General features: G+C 41.8%; 1 protein-coding gene across 1 annotated transcript in view; it reads left to right on the top strand.

The window, feature by feature from the left end:
* Positions 1–20800, top strand: part of Frmd7 (FERM domain containing 7) — a 95256-nt gene extending 74456 nt beyond the window's left edge. Inside the window, exons 11-21 of the mRNA XM_051178814.1 lie at positions 3367–3471; positions 4259–4301; positions 6016–6094; positions 9161–9258; positions 14641–14755; positions 14955–15102; positions 16254–16349; positions 17632–17795; positions 18403–18471; positions 18557–18632; positions 19647–20800. Of these exons, the coding sequence (XP_051034771.1) occupies positions 3367–3471; positions 4259–4301; positions 6016–6094; positions 9161–9258; positions 14641–14755; positions 14955–15102; positions 16254–16349; positions 17632–17795; positions 18403–18471; positions 18557–18632; positions 19647–20729 (2076 nt within the window). The 3' untranslated portion in view covers positions 20730–20800. The remainder of the gene's footprint in view (positions 1–3366; positions 3472–4258; positions 4302–6015; positions 6095–9160; positions 9259–14640; positions 14756–14954; positions 15103–16253; positions 16350–17631; positions 17796–18402; positions 18472–18556; positions 18633–19646) is intronic.
* Positions 20801–21075: the final 275 nt, after the last annotated feature.

The following is a 21075-nucleotide window of genomic DNA, read 5'->3' on the forward strand; positions in this document are numbered from 1 at the left end:
CATATGCTTGTATGTTATGTTGTGCCAAGCATCAAACTAAGATCTCATTGTGGATTATTTTGCTTAGTTCTCATTATAATCCTCTGAGATAATTTAATGAATATCTTCTCCATTCCATAGACTAGTAAAGTGAGCCTCAGAGAGGTTTGCTCATTTTTCCCAGATCATGCAGTGTTTGTTCTCCTCATGAGAGGGTTATCATACTAATGTACACCAATCAAATTAAATGTTTGTGTCAACTAATCTATTTACTCAGTAAATGCTTATTGACTGTGCATCTAGATATTCAAACCTGGGTACATGATTTGTCTCCATTCATCTAGTCAGAATTGAGTAGAGAAAGATTACAATCCAGATGCATTTAGCAATCTGGTTATGACAACTCTAGACACAAAGAAAGTTTAGTTACCTGAATTTAATAGAACTAAGCACTTAGAATGTTATTTCCTTCGTGAGATGATGAGTTTGGAGCCTCTAGAAATCAGTGCTAGTGGTTATGACCCAGTAAATTGGACACCATATAACTAAGTTCTGAAACATTTGCATAAACTACCACAAGGACTAAGGATGTAACTCAATGGTACAGCATGTATCTAACATGTCTGATACTCCAAGTTTGGCTTCTAGTCCAACAAAAGTAAAAGCTCTGCTTAGAAGGCAGGCAATGCTTTGCTTCTATACAAGGGAGATGTGAGAAAGGAGACTGACAGATGGCAGAGATGTCCGACTTTTCAAAAGACCTTGATTCGAATGTTATAATGTGCCATCTGAAACAAGAGCAGACAATTGTACAGAAAATCAAAAGTCCTAAAGAAGAATATAAAAAGTTGTATATAAATAGATATTCTGAGAAAGAAGTCAGAACACAAATGTTGAAGAATTGGATCATAATGGTAGGAAAAAAAATTAAAGGTTGCATGTTGAGACAGAACCAAAATCCTACCTATTATGTAACACATTCCACAAGGCTGGCCAATTTCAACGTACACCAAGAAGGGAAATGCCTGTCCCGGAGATGGGGGAGTGCTTGAGCCACAGGAGTGCCCAGACTCCAACTGCAAAAATGCCAATGGCTTCAAGAACCATTTGGCAACATTTGCAGGGATGAAAGCATCTTTGGATTATAGTAATAAACATGGTAGGGGATCTGAAGGAAGGGAGCAAAAAGAAAGCCTTACTTGTAACCCTTCTGTGAATGGCTTTATATTTCTGTGACTACAGAAGCATGTAAGTAAACACATGTATACAAACATATACAGTATGGTAGTGTTGATAGGGAGTAAGCGTCCTGATGAAAAGTCAGAATAAGAATGAAGAGAGAAAGAGGTAGGAAGAAGGGAGGGAAGGAGAGAGAGAGAGAGAGAGAGAGAGAGAGAGAGAGAGAGAGAGAGAGAGAGAGAGAGAGAGAGAGCTTTTCAAACTGTTTGCAAAGAAACTGGAGTCTATGACGGAATCTCGTCCTCGTGACAGAAATGGTGTTGGAAAAAGTATTGCTGTCATCCCTCTCTTTAGAAATTCTTTTTTTTTTTCTTCTTCTTCTTAATAAAATTCCCATGGCAGCTCCTTGTCTGGAGGACTTTAAAAATAGGAGCGATTTCATCTGTCTGGAATGGTCTGTGTCAGCACTTGCCCTAGGCAAGGTTGCCACATAGGCACCAAACACCCCCACTCCCATCCCCCTCGCCAGCACTTTCCTCTCCCACTAGACAGCCCCCAGGCCCTTTGCACCCCCACTTTCAGCTCCAGGCCTGCCTCCCTTTTCTTGGCCAGTAGCTTCAGCATGATCTCCCACATCAAATCAAACTCTCAGTCTGGCAGCCTTCTCTCCAGGTGCGAGGGGGTGCCATCTCTTTTTTGCCCTCTGTGGCCTATTTGGGTTTAAAAATAGGACCCTGGTTAACCCGAATGAATCTTAAATTGGAGCTCTGTGCAGTGCAAGCAAAGGAAGAGAGGGCAGGGGCGGGGGAGCACAATTTTGGCCAGCGGGGGAAGTGATGGCGAGGTGGGCTGCCTTTCTGGAAGCTATTAAATCCCAGATGTAGGCTCTGTTCCCTGTCCCACTGCCTTAGAGTGACCCCTGCCCTCTCATGGTTGCTGTTAATTCTATGGCTCAGTGACTTCCAACTCTGCTTCCACGCACCCACACCTGGCTTCTCTCTCAGCACTCTGAGCACCCTGGGACTTTGCTCATTAGGAGTTTTCAAAGGCATGTTTTTGCGCGGAGGGTCCAATTTTCCCATCGCCATCTTCCCTGAAACAGCGACACTTGAGTTCAGCAATGGTGGCCGTTAAAGCCATACAGAGCTCAACCCGGATTTGCACAGAGCCCTCTTCAACGTGCTGGTTTCCAGAGAAGCCTAAGAAAGGCACCTCTTTGTGCTCACCGCGTGTGTGGCCCTTACGAAGAAAAATACATGTGGCTTATGTGAGCAGAATTCACTGTATGCAGATTCTGCGGGCAAAACTGCAAAACGAACTTGACTCAAAGAACTCTTATGAAGAATTCGGTCAACTTTCTGTTAGAACAACAACCTCTTAAGAGCCTCTACGGTACATCAAGCTCTGAGCTAGACTCGGGGAGGAAATTTTTCAACTAAGAGGGAAGCTAGACAAGCAGGCTATGGTGTGTCATGTTGGAGGTACACTGGATGACTGGGAACTCAGGGTCCACCTTTGGTTTAACCTGCCGTATCAGGAAAGCTTCTCCTAGGGCAACGACAACCGAGCTGAGTAGGAGTAAGCCAACCTAAGGAAAGGTGGGAAGGGCAGGCAGGCGTGGAGAAGGAATGACATGAGCAGAAGCACAGAGGCACGAAGTGACTTGACATGTCAGGGGACGTGCAAGCAAGCTGCCATTAGTAGAGCAATGTGTCAGGGAGAGGTGGAAAGAAATGCAATTGGAGAGGCAAGCAGACAGAGTGAGGGGAGAGAGCAGCAGGCCTCCCTGGCTAACCAGTGAGGCTCTACCTAAAGGAGAGCCCCCTCCCCTCAAGGATTTGAAGTAGGGCTATGGTAAGGTCAGATTTGCATCTTGATTAAACTGTCTGTCAGTTTGGGGGAAATCATTCAAGCTGCCTGCACTAAATGAATTAAGGATTTTTACGTGAAGGATGAATGTGCAGATCCAGCCATGGCTGATTGCACAGCTATCTCTTCCAAGAGGGCTTATCCTTAGGCCAAAGAGTTTTGGGGGATGAGGCTAAAACCATCTGTATGTAGATTTGTCTGTATCTGTAAAGTTCTTAACATCTTTAGGGGGCGTGCAGGTCCTCTAAATGATGGGGTTTGAAGAAAGGCATTGCTTCTCTCCTTTATCATGCATTTTATGCTAGGAATTCAAACTGTGCTGTAATCTGTTTTGTTTAGCAAAAATCATCCGGGAAGGCACTCTTTAACCTGAGCTGCAGCCATCTCAATCTTTCTGAAAAGGAATATTTTGGATTAGAGTTTTGCAGCCATTCTGGAAATAATGTAAGTGGGTTTTATTACATGGTTCTGTGTATCTAGAAATGCTTCAAAATGCTGCACCTAAGTACTCAAGGCTCGATACAATATTAAAAATACAAAACCTATTTATACCTTGCCAAATGACTCTATTTAAAACTGTCTTCCCTCCCCCTGCCTTGTTCATTAAGCTGCCTTGGTCTGCCAACAAATCCTTCTGCCTCCTGATCCTTTTCTGTTACTCTTTGACCAGCTATCAAAGCTTTATCTATTTTGAATGGTTGGACCTTAACCCCCAGAATTAAGACTCCTGACCTCATGACTATTTAGGGAGATTTCTTTCCCTGTTTCTTGGGCCCTAACTTTCAGAAGGTTCTTCTGCTGCATCTTGCCTTGGCATATCTATGATCTCGCACCTTCCAAGAAAGGCTCATTATTAAGTGGGCATTGGCAAGGGGGGAAGGGTCATGGGACTGTAGGACTCCGATGTGATGCTAAATGCCTTTATGAGTCTTTGTAGCCACTGATGAGCCTTGCCTGTGACACCTCTATCATCCTAGCAAGGCCGGGAAGCAGTGATTGAAATGTTAACAACACAGTTTATAGATCAACAGTGTTTACTGTCGCAGGAGAACTATGACTGGACTGAGTAAGAATGGTGATGGCCGTTTGTTTCCAACTATCTTTAGAAATCTAAATAGTCCCAGTGTTTGCTCATTTAATGATGACCTTTATCTGATACCAAAAAAGAAAGAAAATGAGCTGTGTTCACTGCCACTGTGTTTTACCAGTTGTTTCACTGATGCTATTACAGGTTTGGTTGGAACTTCTGAAGCCCATAACAAAGCAAGCAAAAAGTAAGTATGGAAGATTACTCAAGGAATGTAGTCCTCAGTGGACGCTTGAAAAATACTCCTATAGCCCCACACAATTCCTCACCATACTAAAACGGGGGAAGGGGAGGCATCTTAAATAAATTGCATCAGCCCATCATCTGGCCAGTTAAGTTTAGAAATCGAGAAAATTGTCTTAATTTTGTCTGTGATGAATAAGCTCATGGGCTGGGTCTTGGGGTACATCTGAAGAGTTCTGGTAATGATACCACCTGCAGATTGCATGAAACTCTGGGCCCTGAGACTCTTCAATCTGCAATAATGTTGACCTTCTGCCATCACAAGCCTTGCCATTTGCTTCAGGTTATGAGTGAGTGATTCCTATATCTTATACTGGATCTCATTCATGGGACAAGGGTCAGGGGGCATGTCCATTTAACTAATTCCACAGGCGCGCACTTGCTTGTGTGTGTGTGTGTGTGTGTGTGTGTGTGTGTGTGTGTGTGTGTGTGTTTGAGTGGGTCTTAACACTTTGAGAAACCTTGCTTTCAGTTTCTCTTCCTGGTTCCCTGGTCCACTCACATATTGACACATCTTGTGACTCTCCTTCCCCAGGGTTCTGTGATTATGTCACACAATTCCAGTAGCTTTTGAACTGATTTTCTCCAATTAAGCATCCATATTACTCTCCCAGGGATTGACTGAAATATATAACCTTCACCACATGTTACTCCTGCTTACCTCTAAAGTCCAACCTTATTATCATGGTACACAAAGATCTTGACTATATAGAAAGCACTTTGTCCCTGCCTATAGCCCTCTGCTAACCTACTTAGCTGTCAACTCCTCCTGGAAGGCTTCTTCAATATAGGCTGTGCGGTACTCAAGTTCTTCTGTTTACTTATTTGTCCCTCCAACAAGACTGAGGATACTTGAGTGTCTTTTAATTTCTACAGTATCTGATTAGAATAATATCCCTCACATGAAGGACATTCAGAAAAGCTATATTTAATGAATGACACTGTTGCTTCTTGTGTGTGGTTACTTCTGATCTAACAAACTTTATTCTTTTTTTTTTTTTCTGGTACTGGGGATGAAACCCTAGACCTTGTACATGCTAGCAAAGTATCCTACCATTGAGCTCCACCCCCCGCCTCAACTTTCTCATTTTCAAATGCAAGTAGGTGTGAAAATTTATAGATGTGTTTTCTTATGGGTATGTTTTTTTTAAACATTGATAGAGGTGTTGGTCCACATTGTTTCTCATTCCTTTTATGAAAGAAATCCTTAAGACATTCATTCATGTGTTTGAGCTGAACCTGGGTCCTATTCTCAGGCAGAATTGAACATTCACAGATAGTGAGTTGTAAATATAGTCTTTTTGAATAAACCACTTCTTAGAAAGAACAGACTAGGCCTCAAATTGGCATATCTTTACAAAAGAAACCCAAAGGGAGAAAGGATGTGAAAGGGGAATGAGTTGGAGATTTTCTCATAGAGTCACAATCTAGAAATGATAGCAGCATACATATGAAAAACTGAAATGTAAAATAAGTCTATGGGAAGGGGTAATAGAACACTGTGTGTACGTGTGTGTGCCTGAGTGTGAGTATGTGTATGTGCATGAGTGTGTGTGTGTGTGTGTGTGTGTGTGTGTGTGTGTGCATGTGTGTGCATGTATGGTCTTAACTGTTGTAATGAACATTTAATAAAACTTATGGAGATATTGTGTTTTAAGATCCTAAGGAGGTTGTTTTCAAATTTATGGTGAAATTTTTCCCAGTGGACCCTGGACACCTTCGGGAAGAGCTCACAAGGTAAAGTGTTTAACTGTGTGTATGCTGAATGACATTACTTGAGAATACCCATTCTCTAGCTATTGAAGAAGGGCTCTGGTTCCTTTTTTGCATGGCTTCGGTATAAGTCACTCTCTGAGACAAGGTGAGGGTCTAGAAAGATGGAGGATCTGGCTGTTCCCCCAAATGTTAATCTCTTCAGATTTCAGAACTAAGAATGGATGAATGGCAAGCCTGGGTGGCATTTTCAGGCTTAATCCACTAACTGCCACAAGAGTATGCATGCTGTTTCAAGCCATCTGTGTTTCAGTCAGGATAGCTTTGAGGCCAGCCAATGCTCATGATCACTGAAAATGAATGTGTGTACAGATGTATCCCACAGTCAGAAAGGATCCATTTTGTAATGATGATATATGCTTATGAAAATGTTCTTTATATTTGCAGTGAAAATATACTCAGCAAAATGACATTGTCGGTAGAACGCTCCCTGAAAACATGGTCTGCTTTCTAGACTAAGACTGCTACATGCAGAAAAGATCTAGGTCTTTAGGTTATAGATAAGGAACATGTCCTGGAAGCTAAAGTTGACTGAATTTAAAACCACAGGTTCATTTCCCCGGCTTCTGCCCCTACCACATCATGCAGATTGACTTACTCCTTTGGTGTGGAGTCTTTGCACAGTTGCTTGCCTCGCCTTCCCTAGTTGTCTTCACATTTGTCTGTTGTCAACCACTTGCCAAGATAGCTCAATATCCTGCTATGTTGTCTAGTTTGCATTCACTAACTCTTTGTAGTTGAGTTTTAAACTATGGCCAATTATGATGGAGATGAACTTTCTCAAAAATGTGAGAAAAATTAATTTGGTGATAAATGTTTCATCAGTTATTCAGAGTAAGGGTCTGTAGCAGCAGTTGCCTTCTTAGGTGATAGACCATTACTACTAAGGCAGCATGTTGCCTGCTTCCTAGCAACAGATAATCAAAGGGCAAAAGGCTTCCTTTCTCCTTGCCAAGAACAAACTTCCTTTTGCAATGGGGCTAATTAATACCATGTACATCTACATTTGAAAACAGGCAATGGTAAATGTTAGGATTACATTACGTTTTCCTTGTTGTTCCATTTAAGACTACTTAACTGAAAGCTGGGTGTTGATGGCACACGCCCTTGATCCCAGCACTCGGGAAGCAGAGGCAGGCGGATCTCTGAGTTCGAGGCCAGCCTGGTCTACAGAGCTAGTTCCAGGACAGGCTCCAAAGCAATACATATAAACCCTGTCATGAAAACCAACAACAACAACAATAACAACAAAACTCACAAACAAAACAACAAAAAAGAATACTTAACAGAGCAGGTGTGATCACTCATGCCTGTAATCTCAGCACAGGTCGAGGCAGGAGAATTGCCATGAGTTTGAGGGTAGCCTGGAATATGTAGGGAATTTTAGACTAGGCTGGGCTACAGTGAGGGACTTGGTTTCCTTTCTGTCTCTTTCCCTCTCTCCCCCTCTCTCTCTCTCTCACACTCTCTCTCTCTCTCTCTCTCTCTCTCTCTCTCTCTCTCACACACACACACACACACACACACACACATACACACTAAAAGAAATAAAAGCTACCCGTTGTAGAGATTAAAAATATTCCTTGTTTGGGGTCAATGCATGGACATCTGAGACTATTATACAAAATAACTGTTTTAACTTAATCATTTCTAGTACATAAGAGGTACTCACAATTTGAAGGGACATAATGGTTAAAGCTTCCATGAGCTGAGTAATCACTTGACAAGATTTTTCAGAACAGATTTTCATTTATCACCTGCAACTAGTTATCTTTTATTCCATTTCCTTCAGGGCATTAATTAGCTACTGAAAACTCCACATAGAATTTAGTCTGGAAAATTATATCTTATATAGGGAAATACAGTGTGTAACGCATGTTTTTGCATATAGAAGAAAACACTGGAACTAAAATAGACAATGATGGAGCCTTTCTTATACGTTTATGCATCAAAATGTGGGCCCTGGGCCTGGAGAGATGGTTAAGTTGAAAAGCATGAGCCACACAAGTGTGAATACCTGAGTTCAAATCTCTGCAATCCATAGAAATGTGGGAACTGGCATCTATAATCCTAGTGCTTCTGCATTGAGATGAGAGGTATACCTCAAAGCTTGCAAGCCAGCTAGACTAATGTACAAAGTCATATTTTACATAAAATTAACATAAAATAGGATTTGTCCATTGTACTTTGTACTTTGGGACTGATACCCAAAGTTCAAAGTCGTCCTCTGACCTCTAGACACACATGTATGAACAAGAACATACACACACAAACACACACACACACTTAAAAACACAAAGTGACTTCTCTTTTACTAAAGCTTTAAGTGTGTGTGACAAATGTTCAGTTCAGCAGAGCCCTAAACACAAACCTGCATTTTATGGTCCTCAGTGAAGGTTCTGCATCCCTGAGTTCATCAACCATTAGTTTCACACCTACTGTTAATAAGTGCTCCAGTCAAGAGAATAAGGTGGGCACAGGCATGGCTTGATGGCCTTGATTCCTGAACTATGTTCTTTGGTTAGGTAGTCTAAATTCAGTGGCAGATGTTAAGTTCTGAACATAGTTTCAGTATCTTAGAGTGCTATGAACTGGTCAGAATGGCTTGGACCCTGTCTTGGTATCATGGAGTGATTGCCTGCTCCACTAACCTCTGGAATTCTTATGGCCCTGTCTACCTGACAGTTCTTTGCATCCCCCAGAGTCTGCTCAGGCTTGCTGAGGTTCCTCTTTCTCTAGCTCAGGGTGTGGTTGTTTTCATGGCATGAAGGACCAGAAGAGAGTTGGCTGGGTCCCTCAAGCTGGGGGCAGCCTACATCCAGGACAATTCCGAACTGTTGCAGAACCTGCCAATGTGCTGGGTCAGCCAGATGAGGGCTGGGATTGGTTTGATTCTGAAGCAAAGTGTATGTATGAGTCACCAACCCAAAAAGGCCCCTGAGTGTCCGGATGCTGTTCCTTCCTTCAATTATCTTGGATCTTCTGTCTTCCTGCGTTTTTGTCAAGCTCTTTTCCTCAAATCCTTTGCAGATATCTTTTTACTCTTCAAATAAAGAAGGATTTGGCTCTGGGAAGGCTTCCATGTAGTGACAACTGCACAGCGTTAATGGTGTCACACATCCTACAATGTAAGTACCAAAGCTCTACTTCTCGGCCCGTTCACCAGGGATAGAGCCAAGCGAAGGAGATAAGCAACTCCAATTTGCCTGCCTGACACTGTATTCATCATTAAGGGGCAAAGGGGCCTGGTTCAGACACAGTGATGCGACGCTTCATCACATTCATTGCGATCTTAGTGAAGTCTTGCCCCTATCTTGCCGTTACAGTAAAGCAAGCTCCCTTATTTCTCTGAGCCTGGGTGTTCTTGTATTTCAATAGTGACAAAAATGCCATCTCTTGGAGGTGCTTTTGATGGTTAAAAGTAAATGCTGGTTTTATCCTACCTCATTCTACCAACCCTGCTGTCACTGTTCCATGTTTTCTGCACAGAATAAATCACGAGTGGAGAAAGTGGGTAGAGGCTAAAAGACACCAGGCATGAAAGAATGTTCTCCATTAGCAGCCAAGTAGTTTGACTAGAAAGAACACGGAAGGTAGACTGAAGGAGGCCTGAGGAACAGTGGGGGCCTGCCTGGGCGGGAGTTACACAAGACAGACCATGCTGTTCCTGAAGCCTGGAGGGCAGGGTCTAGGCAGGGGGAGATAACATCTCTTCGAAGGCCAGCTGGACTTTCTCTTTTTTTGAAATGGCCTCCAAAGAATACACTGTTCCTTGATAATCCCACGAACCATAACTTCAGGTTTTTTTTGTTTATTTCATAAGTTCATTTCTGACCTTTGATCATTACCTTCCTACCAGTCCATAAATGGTAGATTTCAGGTTTCGCTGAGAACAATACAGTGAAATGCTTGGATAGGGACTGCATCCTAGGCAGTGTATCAAGTGACTCCCAGCTGGTAAAAGAGAGCTCTGAACTCCCAGAAAGGCAGTAGATGGAAAATGCCGTAAGAGTCAAGGAAAGCTGATGGAGGAGATGGATTTTGTACTGAAGCTTAAAGGGATACATGGGAATTGAATGTGAAGATGGACAGAGGAAACAGCATAGAAATGGTGGCAGGACATCATGTGCAGGGGATGAAGAATGACCACACATAACTCAAGAATAGTGTCTATCCAGGAGATATGGTTATAAATAAAGCATCATCTTGAGTGCTGAGACCACAGGCCATGTGCCCAGTGTCATACAAGGCATGGGGGTAGAACAGATAGAAAGAGCATCCTTCTCCATTAGTTGTCTCTTCAGATAGCAGTTGAGGGTGGGGCTCCAGGTGACCTCTTTTAAGGGAGCTCAATTTTATTAACAGTACTGCCTTATGGAGTTGGACATTGCCTAGTGGCCATTTCAGGTATGACCCAGAAGGTATGTGGTGGAGATGGTTTTTTTTCTTTTCTTTTTTTCTTTTTTTTTTTTTGGGTGGAGAATGGGCTGTGGCTCTAGTGAATGAGCATTTCACAGTCAATGCCAGTCAGGCTCAGAGACCTCAAGGTCAAACCACAGAATCACAGCCCAATTGCTCATTTAGCTGTCAATGTATCCATTCACCAGTTCAATATTTGCTAAATGCCTGCTGTAGGCTAGACATTCAAGAACCTGAGCATTCTGACTGTTGCATTTTATTATTTACACTTCTTTTATGCACCTCTAGCCAGATAGTCCCTTCCAAACATGATCTGCATAATTCAAATGAATCTATCATTTTAGAAACTCATAGTATAGTCCTGCTTTGTTAGTCATTAAACAAACATAATGGAGTAAGTGCCACCATGACAGATTCTAGAGTAGATATTGAGAGCACAGCAGTGAGCTACAATACCAATCCTTGTCTTCACGGAGTTCACATTTTGGCAGTGCAAGAGAGTCAGACAATGACCAAAATAAGAAAAAAAAATATAGGATGAATATTCAGAGTGATGAGAGCAATGGGGAAAAACGGAGCATAGGAGGGAGATGGGGGAGTGTTAGGGGTGGGTACTGGGTTTTTCAACCAAGTGTGTGGCAGGGGGGATGGTAAGCTGACTATAAAGGTAACAGTTCAGTGAAGGTTTGGATGAGTCCCGAAGGTAAGCCAAGGGGCCAAGTCCAGTGACAGAGAGGTCCACACATGGAGAACACTATGAAAAAGTCAGAGGGGCCGAGATACATGTGGTGTTTATGAAACATCAAGAAGGCTTTGTGGCTGGCTGGAGCCTTAGTGAGTGAGTAGAGGGGAGTTAATAGTCCATTGAAGACCTAGAGCACAACTCTCAATGAGATGGGAAGCCATAAGGGCAGAAGACTGAGGTAGAAGAGAAAGATCATTCCCCTTTAATTTTCAGAAGCACCTCTGGTATAAGGGATTCTTGGCATCCATTCTAAATATAAGAACAAAATCTGAATTAGGTTTTAAGAAAATCATACTGGCTGCTTTTCTAAAATCTAGAACTTAGAAGGGCGTGGTGGTAGTAGGAACAATAACAGAAGATTTTTTAGGAGAGATGATAGGAGTTGGACCAGAAAGGCCTAACATTGAACACAACGTTTGTTAAAACTAACAATGAAAATTAAGTGTACAAATTCATGTATTTCACTATGTTGTTTTCGTGTACACACGTCATCCTTTGATCAAGAAGGTCTGAAGCTTCTAACTCCTCACCTTCCCTAATATTTGGTATTATGGCTATCCTAATATGTATAAAGAGATAATCAATCCCATTACCTGTATAACTAGCATTTTTCTTTATTCTTATTCTTTGTTGAATCCTACAATGAAATATGGTCAGACCTCACTAGTTTCCCACTCCAATTCCCTCTGTATGCCCCAAAAGAACCCCTCCCAACTTCATGTCTTTTATTTTGTTTTGATAACCTGTCAAGTCTGGTTAGTACTACCCCATGGGCATGGATATGGGACCATCCCCGGAACCATGGGGAACCTACCAGTGGCTACACCTCAAAACAGAATGATTCTCCCTTCTCCAGCAGCTGTCAATTTCCAGTGGCTCCCCACTAATGCCTGGGGCCCAGAGAGCACCTCCCATCTCTAACAGAATTTAGGCTGGTTTGATCTTGTGCAGGTAATCACAGCTGTTGCACTAACCCCTCAGTTTTCTCAAGACAGCATTTCCCAGCACCCATCCCCATCTTCCAGACCTTTTGTTCTCTCTGCCTCCTTGCCATGTTCCTTGGACTATGGTGGTGAGGCCATCCCATTTAGATCCCATTTAGAACTGAACACACAATCTCTTATTTACAGTACTTTGACCAATTAGGAGTCTCTTCATTGACAGCTGCCCAATGCAAAAGGAGGCTTCCCTGACCAAGGTTGAGAGGCATGGACTGGGGGGTAAAAACATAAAAATTTTAACTAGCTTTTTTTTAATTGCCAACCAATGAGGCAGTGCCCATTTAAATATTTTCCCCATTTTAAAATGTACTATCTTACCATTGAAAATGGTATCTTACCATTTGAAAATGGATCTTTAAAACGAATTCTGATAGCCACAGATATTCTTCTCCTTAGTTTTCTTCTAGATCTTTTCTAGGTCAACCCCTTAAACTTAGGTCTTTGATCCATTTTGAGTTTATTTTTAGTATGCTTGTGTGGTGTGATGCATGAAGTCACAGATAAACTACCAACTATTTGGAAAGGCCAGAAGGATTTGTGTACAAGAGATTCTGGTAGAATTTCTGGGTACTTACTAGATTCCCAATGTTCAGAGTGATGATTTGAATGTAAATGGTTTATATTTTTCACATAGGATTCCATTTGTTCTGGAACAATTTATTGAAAGGATTTTTATTTCTTCATTGCATTATCTTGACACCTTTGTCAAGAACAATTGTGAGAGTTAATTTCTTGACTTTTCACTTATGCTTCCCTGTTCTCTATTGGTTTCTTGGACTTTTATCAATATTGGATCTTCTTTTCATTTACATTACAACACTTTTACATATCCATTTCTCATCAGTATGCACTTACTATGCTTATGAGTGCACTTCTGAGTGATGGAACCAAGGCAAGCATTGTTATCTTATTCCTGATTTTAAGGGGAAGTCTTTATCCTCTTGCCATGTGATATGACTATTATTGTGAGCCACGAGTTATTTTCATAGATAACTTTTATCAGGTTAAACATGGTTCCATCAATTCTTTATTTATATAGTGTTCTTAGCATCGTGCTTGCATTTTACTCAAAATAAGAACACCACAGGATTCCTCAAGAGTGCATTATTTTTAAACATTATGGCCTACACTATATATGTATATACATATATGCATGCAACACCAATTAATGAAAAAAGAGGCCATGAATATGAAGGAAAGTAGGGGAGGATATATGGGAAGCTGTGGAGGGAAGAAATTCAAGGGAGAAATGTTATAGTTATGAAGTTAAAAAAAAGAACATATATGAGTAACAGGTGTGGTTTTATCTCCTTTTGCCCAGTTGTCTTAGATTAAAAGTCACAATGGAGAAGGTGTTCTAAACTTTGACTTTCAGAGAAATAAATAATCAGAAGGTAACTCACATGGATCTTAGACACAGAAAAAGCATAACAATTCCAAAGAAGACAAAAGGAAAAGACGTCTGAGGCACTTTGCAATAGGGAAGAACAATAGGGAAGGATGCATCCTGCACTAGTTGTCCCTAACAATAAACTGGAGATGTCTGAAAAAGAGTAAATTAGGTACACAGATAAACTTTCAGCTATTTGGAAAGGATGATCTGTCTATTGGGGGGTTCAAATTGTTGGGGATTTGCTAAATTCCCAGAGTCCAGAATGATGGCTTGGCTGCAGCTTGCCTGTACTCAAGTTGATATTTTATTCTTTGCTTATGATAATGGATAATTGCAGTGGAGAGAAATTTGGGGATGTGTTAGGTTTTTACTAGGTTTATCATAGGAAAATGCCAGAGACTAAATGAGAAAAACAATTTCTCACCATCCTACAGGCTGGGAGTCTAAGATGAAGGTGTTGGAAGGTTTGCTACATTTGGAAGCCTCTTTCGTCAGCTTGATAAAGGCAGCCTTCTTACGGTGTCCTCACACCATTTTTTGTTCTGAACACTCATCCCTAGAATCCCCGCATGCCTGGCTTTCCTCTTTTTAAATGGATGCATGTTAGGCTGGACTGCAGTTCACAGTACATAAATTCATCAAAAAGAGAATAGAAGATGGAAAACCTAACAAAATATTCAAGTGTGAATTTGGAGCTTTTAATGTATGTTCTGGGTGTGTAACCCATGACACAGGCTAGACTTCACAAAAACCCACTGCTTGTGATGTGACAACAAGTCTGTTAGTTTCCCCCTGTACAAACAGAAATATTCATAAAGCATGAGGTGGGAGGGGATTGGGTTACAGCACCTGCAGAGAAAAGGCTTTTAGGGGCGAACAGGAGGTTTCTTAGGTTGCACGTTGTTTAATTCCTCAGTGTAGATGTGAACACTGCCACTTTTCTATTGTACAGCAGAATTAGGAGATTTTCATGAAGAAACAGTTAGAAAGCATCTAGGACAAACCCGGTATTTACCAAGCCAAGACTATTTGGAGAGCAAGATCATGCAGTTTCATCAGCAGCACATGTAAGTACTTCCCCAGACACCTGCCTTCCCAAAGGAGGACCCTGAAGCTAAGACGTGCTCTTTAAGGCAAGCCTTTAGGTCTGAGAAGCTTCAGTCTCAGGAAAACACTCAGCTCTTCGTGCATATCTCAGAGGAAAGGTGTTGGGGGGAGGTGAGTTTTCCTGCATTTTTCAGGCTCATTAATCTTTTCCTGTTGCAGTGGCCGCAGCCCAGCGGAATCAGACATTTTGCTACTGGACATAGCAAGGAAGCTGGATATGTATGGCATCAGACCTCAGCCTGCCAGTGATGGTGAAGGGATGCAGATTCATCTGGCTGTTGCTCACATGGGAGTTCTGGTGTTGCGGGTAATAACTCTCTCCTTTAGTATCCTTCAGTGTTCTTGGAGTGCTGATCATGGCTTCCACGCGAATATCCGTTCCCCTGAGGGTTTATAAGACTTTGTCTTACCACCAACTAGAAGGGAAGTAGAGCCTGTAAATGGTGTATATAACTATAGCCCTACTATGTGCTTCGCCTCTGTGTGTGGTCATCAATGTACTGTTTGGGTTTTGAGGCCATCACGCCTTAGATTAGGCCAGCATGGATAAGTGATAAAATCAAGAGGCTTGTGGGGACTCTTAGACTGTAGATTCAGATATCCAAAAACCTGCATAGTACTTTCCAGACGATTAAGAGGCACCCCAAGTGATCCAAACCATGATGTGCCCTTTTTACATTGGAAGTGATCAGTGCCAGCTGGTAGGGAAATAATATTGAGTCCTGCCAGCAACTGTTGCTGTTTACCACATCATTGTTTTCCAGGGATTTTTTATTTCAAGTTAGAAATCAACTTGAGCTGCTGTTGTCTTCTATCATCATTCTCCCCCTAGCTGATCTAAAGAATTCTGGCTTTCCTGGTCTGCTTAAAACAAAAATTCTTTAGAGGAGCTAGAAATGGGGTGTGTGCTCCTGCTATCAGAATGTCCAAGGCAGTGTGCTATCAGCACTGGTAAGAAGTTTGATGATGCAGAAGGCAGTTGGGGCAGGAGAGAATGGGCAGGTCACAGGAATGAAGGTACACATGTAGAAAGAAGTTTAAAGAAACAAGCAGTAGGAGAGATGACTGTATATTGAACAGTGAAACCCAAGCCACATTTGATGATGTGGCCAGCGAGGAGCTACTGGAAATGTTTGAGTAAATGAGGCAGCAGGAGAAATGGGTTGTTCCTTTTAGTGCCTGTATGTGGAAACCGGGAGGGAGGGTGAGATCGCACAACAATCCATTGTGATCCAGTCTCATTGTACTGGCTTAAAAGTCTCCATTTTGCACCTTCTTGCTTATGTACTGAAGGAACTTATGTCCTGCCTGCAATACTTAAGGGCAGCCACTGCCTCTCTCTGGATAAGGGTTAGCCTCAGGGAATCTTCAGAAAGACTACTTTCCTTCACACTTGTACGGTGGCGCAATGTGACTCGTGCAAATGTGTTCTAAAACTGGCTATGTGTTTCATTATAGGGAAATACAAAGATTAATACTTTCAACTGGGCTAAAATTCGCAAGTTGAGTTTTAAGAGAAAGCATTTTCTCATCAAACTTCATGCTAATATTTTGGTGAGTACATTTCTAATACATTCTATTTCTATTCCTTTGGCATTTTGTCGTTGCTCTAGAAATGGTTTTAATGTAAATGGTGAAAGGTACTTGGCCCTGTGGGGTGATGGGCCCCTCTTTGTTCTTTATATAAACTGAGCTGAGATTTAATGACACTTTGACTAAAGACAAAACACTATGACATCTGATTTGCACTTCAGAATAAATGATACAATTGGACAATGAGGCAGCTAGACTGAAAGGTAAGTCTCTGTGGATAGCATTTGTGAGGGATCTGATGAGTCAAATGGGGGCCACCAGATCTAGGACAACAGAAATAATTATTTGATGTTCTTTCATATCTTATAAAGTGTTCATATAAGCAAAATACGTCATCCTTAGGTGACTTTTCACTGCATGAGGTAAGAAAAATGTGTTAGGATATTTTAATGACTAACCACAAAGTGGGAAAAAACTATGTGTGTATCAACTAATTTTGGGCCCATAGAAGATCCACTTTGGATTATATTGCCTAGATCTTGGTATCATGTAAAGGTGTTCATTTGGATAGTTCATGGGACAGACCAAGTGTGAAGTTTGTGGGGGGCCTCAGGAACCTGGAAAGGAATGAGAGGAGGGGGCACTGAACTCTGAGGGCTGGTGGGGCTCCCAAAAAGAGGGCTTGGAGCATGCCATAGAGCCTTAGGCCAATGAGTATATGTGTTGACTCAAGACGGGAAAAGCTTGTACTTTAGAACTATAAATCTAAGTTCCCTTAGGGCACATTAAAATATGGACTATGCGAAGAGAGAAATACAGAGTGGTGTAGAATGAGAAAGTGTATAGAGGAAGGTGTATTTCTACCTGGGAGATTGAAAACACTTGTATGCATTCAATCATCCTTATAGAGGGAATGACCTCTCCCCCTCCCCCTTCCTGGTGGTCATTTATACCTTCTTGCCACCTTGAAAAGAAGCCCTTTGATATTCATTTTAACCTAATTTACAACTTCCTAAGATGTTTCTGGAAGCAAAGAGGCAAGGCAGAAAAGCATTTAGAGTGAGGGGCATGTGGAAAGCAAACCGGGCTCCTGAGACAAGGCTCAGTGTGTGAGTGGAGGCAGTGTCTAATCTTCAGGAAGGTGCTAATCATTTGGTTTCAGTGGCTGTGGAGCCTGTAGGGAGCCAAACAGAAAATCAGACACTGCATGGACTGCTGGACTGACGGTTTAGAAGGCATTGAGTTTGGGAGGTCATTGGTATTCTCGCAGGATATTTTGCTTGATAGAAAATGGTTTATACAGGTGTTGTGCAAAGACACTTTGGAGTTCACCATGGCTAGCCGGGATGCGTGTAAGGCTTTCTGGAAGACTTGTGTGGAATACCACGCTTTCTTCAGGCTTTCCGAAGAGCCCAAATCAAAGCCCAAAACACTACTCTGCAGCAAGGGTTCCAGTTTCCGCTACAGGTAATTAATTGCACACTGTGCAAGGGAGGACCATGCACACTGCTTCTTTTCAATAGCATGGGAAGCAGTGGGAGGAGTCTGAATTTCAGGAGCAAAGTAAAGAATCCATTCCACTCATTTGAGAGAGTATAACTATTCTTTATCTTTACTGCTCATTCTTGGTACATTGCATTAGGTCAGTATTTAGCAACCAAAGGGGTTGGAACAGAACCCCAGTGAGGATGCAGGGTATCAGAGAGTGCTTCAACTCCGGCAGTCAGCTAGCGTTCTTTACAGATATAAGCCTACCTGCAGTGATCTTTTTCTATTGTTTAGTTAGCTGCTTAGCATCCACCGTGGATCGGGAATCTAAATAAATAGCCTCCTTAGAATGAGCTTGTAAAATAGAGACAGTAGGTATTTTACAGTTTTTTTTAAGTCTATGTTTTGGACAGTTGAAATCGCTGTATTGTTGGTGTCCAGATAAGCAAATATAGCCATCAATATGATAGAGATTGATGACATGTGCCATTCATCCGAACACTGTAGGCTTCAAACAAAGGTGAGAATTTTAGTGGCATATAGGCTTATGATGGAATTAATGATGTTTGTCTCTTCTTTATGATAGTGGAAGAACCCAAAGGCAACTTTTGGAATATGGGAAAAAAGGGAGGTTAAAGAGCCTGCCATTTGAAAGGTGCACCCTTTTCCTTCTCTCTTCTCATACTGATTGGGAGTTGCATAATGAGCATCTCAATGACTTTTCTGTTTGGGGATTTCAGGAAACAGTATCCATCTCAGTATCACGAACGGCAGTGCAGGTCATCACCAGACATTCTCTCTGATGTGTCAAAACAAGTAAGGTTTCGGAAAAGCCCTACTTCTTTAGATAAGTATAAGTCATCCAGTCTTCCAATGCTTCCAAGAATCAATTTTGCCACAATCATCCAATGTGTACCAAGGTCACTCCATGGAGAGGTCTTGGCACAGTCATTCTTGCTAATAGGCCATTTGATAAACTACAATTAACCGCTTACTGTGCACAAGGGAAACCCCTGGTGTGCCCTCAAATTGCAAACTGTATTATCAACATCTTGAAAAAATTAGATACTAATACATTTCCATGACATCATAATTTTAAAATTAAAAGCTCTGTTATTTTACCAGGGGAAACCATAAGGCTTCAAGAAAGGTATACAGTGTTGTTTCTTAGTTGTGTAACATGATTTCTAGATGCAGTTATGCCACTGGGAGTGTAAGATGACAGCCTCATTACAGACTTTAATCAGGAAACTTGTTGATCACTTTGCTTTGACACTGTCTACAAAAGTTAGTTGGAGGTGTCATAAACTTCCATGTCACAGATGGCTTTTATCCAAAAGACATCAAAGGTAAACCAATGAAAGAGACTGTCTAGATTATGAATCTCTCAGGCCATTCACAGCTCTCTTCTCTACCTTTTATATACAGAAACTATAGAGGGGGCTGGGGTAGGGGCATTAGACTGTGGTCCACACAGTCAAAGGCAGACAGGGGGTAAGACTCCTACCTCATTGATATAGTTACCAAAGTGAACTGCTTGAAATACAATGCTACCTGAAGGACCCATGAAATGTTGAGTTCAGAAATTGAGCGTCACTGAGAATGAAGAACACTGCAGGTATTATCTAACACACAACTTGGGACATGGTATAAGTCATTACCCTTTCAGTACATATACTTTTATATGCTGTGGGAAAGAACATAGATTTAAATAACTTTGTGAAATCAGCTTTTCATAATAGGATATTAACTGCAAGACACTCCCCCAAGTCCAACTAAACAGCTGTTTATTTTTTTTTCATCTGACATCCACGTGTTTTGTTTTTCAAGGTGGAAGATCTGAGACTTACCTACGGCAGTGGTTACTACCGAAATGTGAATGGAGTGCATGCATCTGAGCCTATGCTAGACAGTAGGAGGAGGAACTCGGCGGTTGAGGTGACATTTGCAGCCGAGCTGGAGCGTTCCAAACCAGAGGCAGATCCCACATCACTCCACCCATCCCAAAGCACTTCCTCTTTCACCTTTATTTATGCAGATTCTGTCTTTAACACTGACCCTGATCCCATAGACTTCTTTGAAGAACGGAGCCCTCTAAGCTCCTTCCAAACAAACTCTAAATTTGTGGACAATCACTTAAGCACATCCACTGGTTTCACAAGCCAAGTGAGTCCAGCAAGGCAGCTAACATACACCGATGTGCCCTATATTCCTTGTACTAGTCAACAGGTTGATATTATGCCTCCCCAAGTCTTTTTTTATGTAGACAAACCACCCCAGGTACCCAAGTGGTCTCCAATCATGGCAGAGGAAAGTGTGAGATCAGACAGCTCTATAGATCCCAGTGCAATAAAACCAGCCAAAAGAAGCCCAAGGAATAGCAGGATAAAAAGCTTACAGCAAGACCTTCAAGAACTCCAAGAAGCTATGGCTAGAACTAGTGGTAGAAGCGCTATCAATGTAGACCTAGGGGAGGAAGACCCCCATTTAGATGATGCATTTGCATATAACCTTCCAGAGCAAACTCCTAAACGATCTCAGAGCCAATCAGACATGAAAGCTATCCGTTTTCCTTTTGGGTCAGAATTTAGACCTTTAGGGCCTTGCCCTGCTCTGACTCGTAAAGCAGATCCGTTTACGTGTACATTTGTAGATCAGGAATTCCCCACAGTTCTAATGGACCAGAGCTCAGCAGAAAGGTATATAGCTAGTGAGTCAAGTGATTCAGAATCAGAGATTCTTAAACCAGACTACTATTCTTTGTATGGCAAAGGAACAAAGTCACCTAGGGCCCGAATACGCTTGTCTTCTGGTAGTCTGCAGCTAGAGGAAGAGGATGAAGACATGTCCTTCATCACGTCAGGTGCTGAAGATAGGACTTTGTTAAAACCATGCAATTATTTCTTAGCTTAAAAAGAGCGGACTCTGTGAATGTTCCTGGCCAGTTCCAGGTTACCACCTTAGGTAAGACATAAGCACCTTTTTGATGCACCTTTTCCTTGGTCATTTTCATTGATGCTAAGGGCATCATTTCAGGCACCAAGCTTATGAAAGATCAAGTTGCTGCCTCATTCTATGAGCTTCATTCTTTTATTTCATCCAAACAGACTCTGGAACATGCCTTTTCCTTGCCAGCACCATGGCAGTGTGGAGGGAAGTGTATGTCATCACCCTTATACATTTTTGTGAGCAGATAATATAAATGAAAACCTATTCTTCAATACTGATGAATGATAAATGATGATGATGTAGGTTGTTG

Source organism: Phodopus roborovskii, unplaced genomic scaffold, assembly GCF_943737965.1.
Source record: "Phodopus roborovskii unplaced genomic scaffold, PHOROB, whole genome shotgun sequence".
Classification (NCBI taxonomy): domain Eukaryota; kingdom Metazoa; phylum Chordata; class Mammalia; order Rodentia; family Cricetidae; genus Phodopus; species Phodopus roborovskii.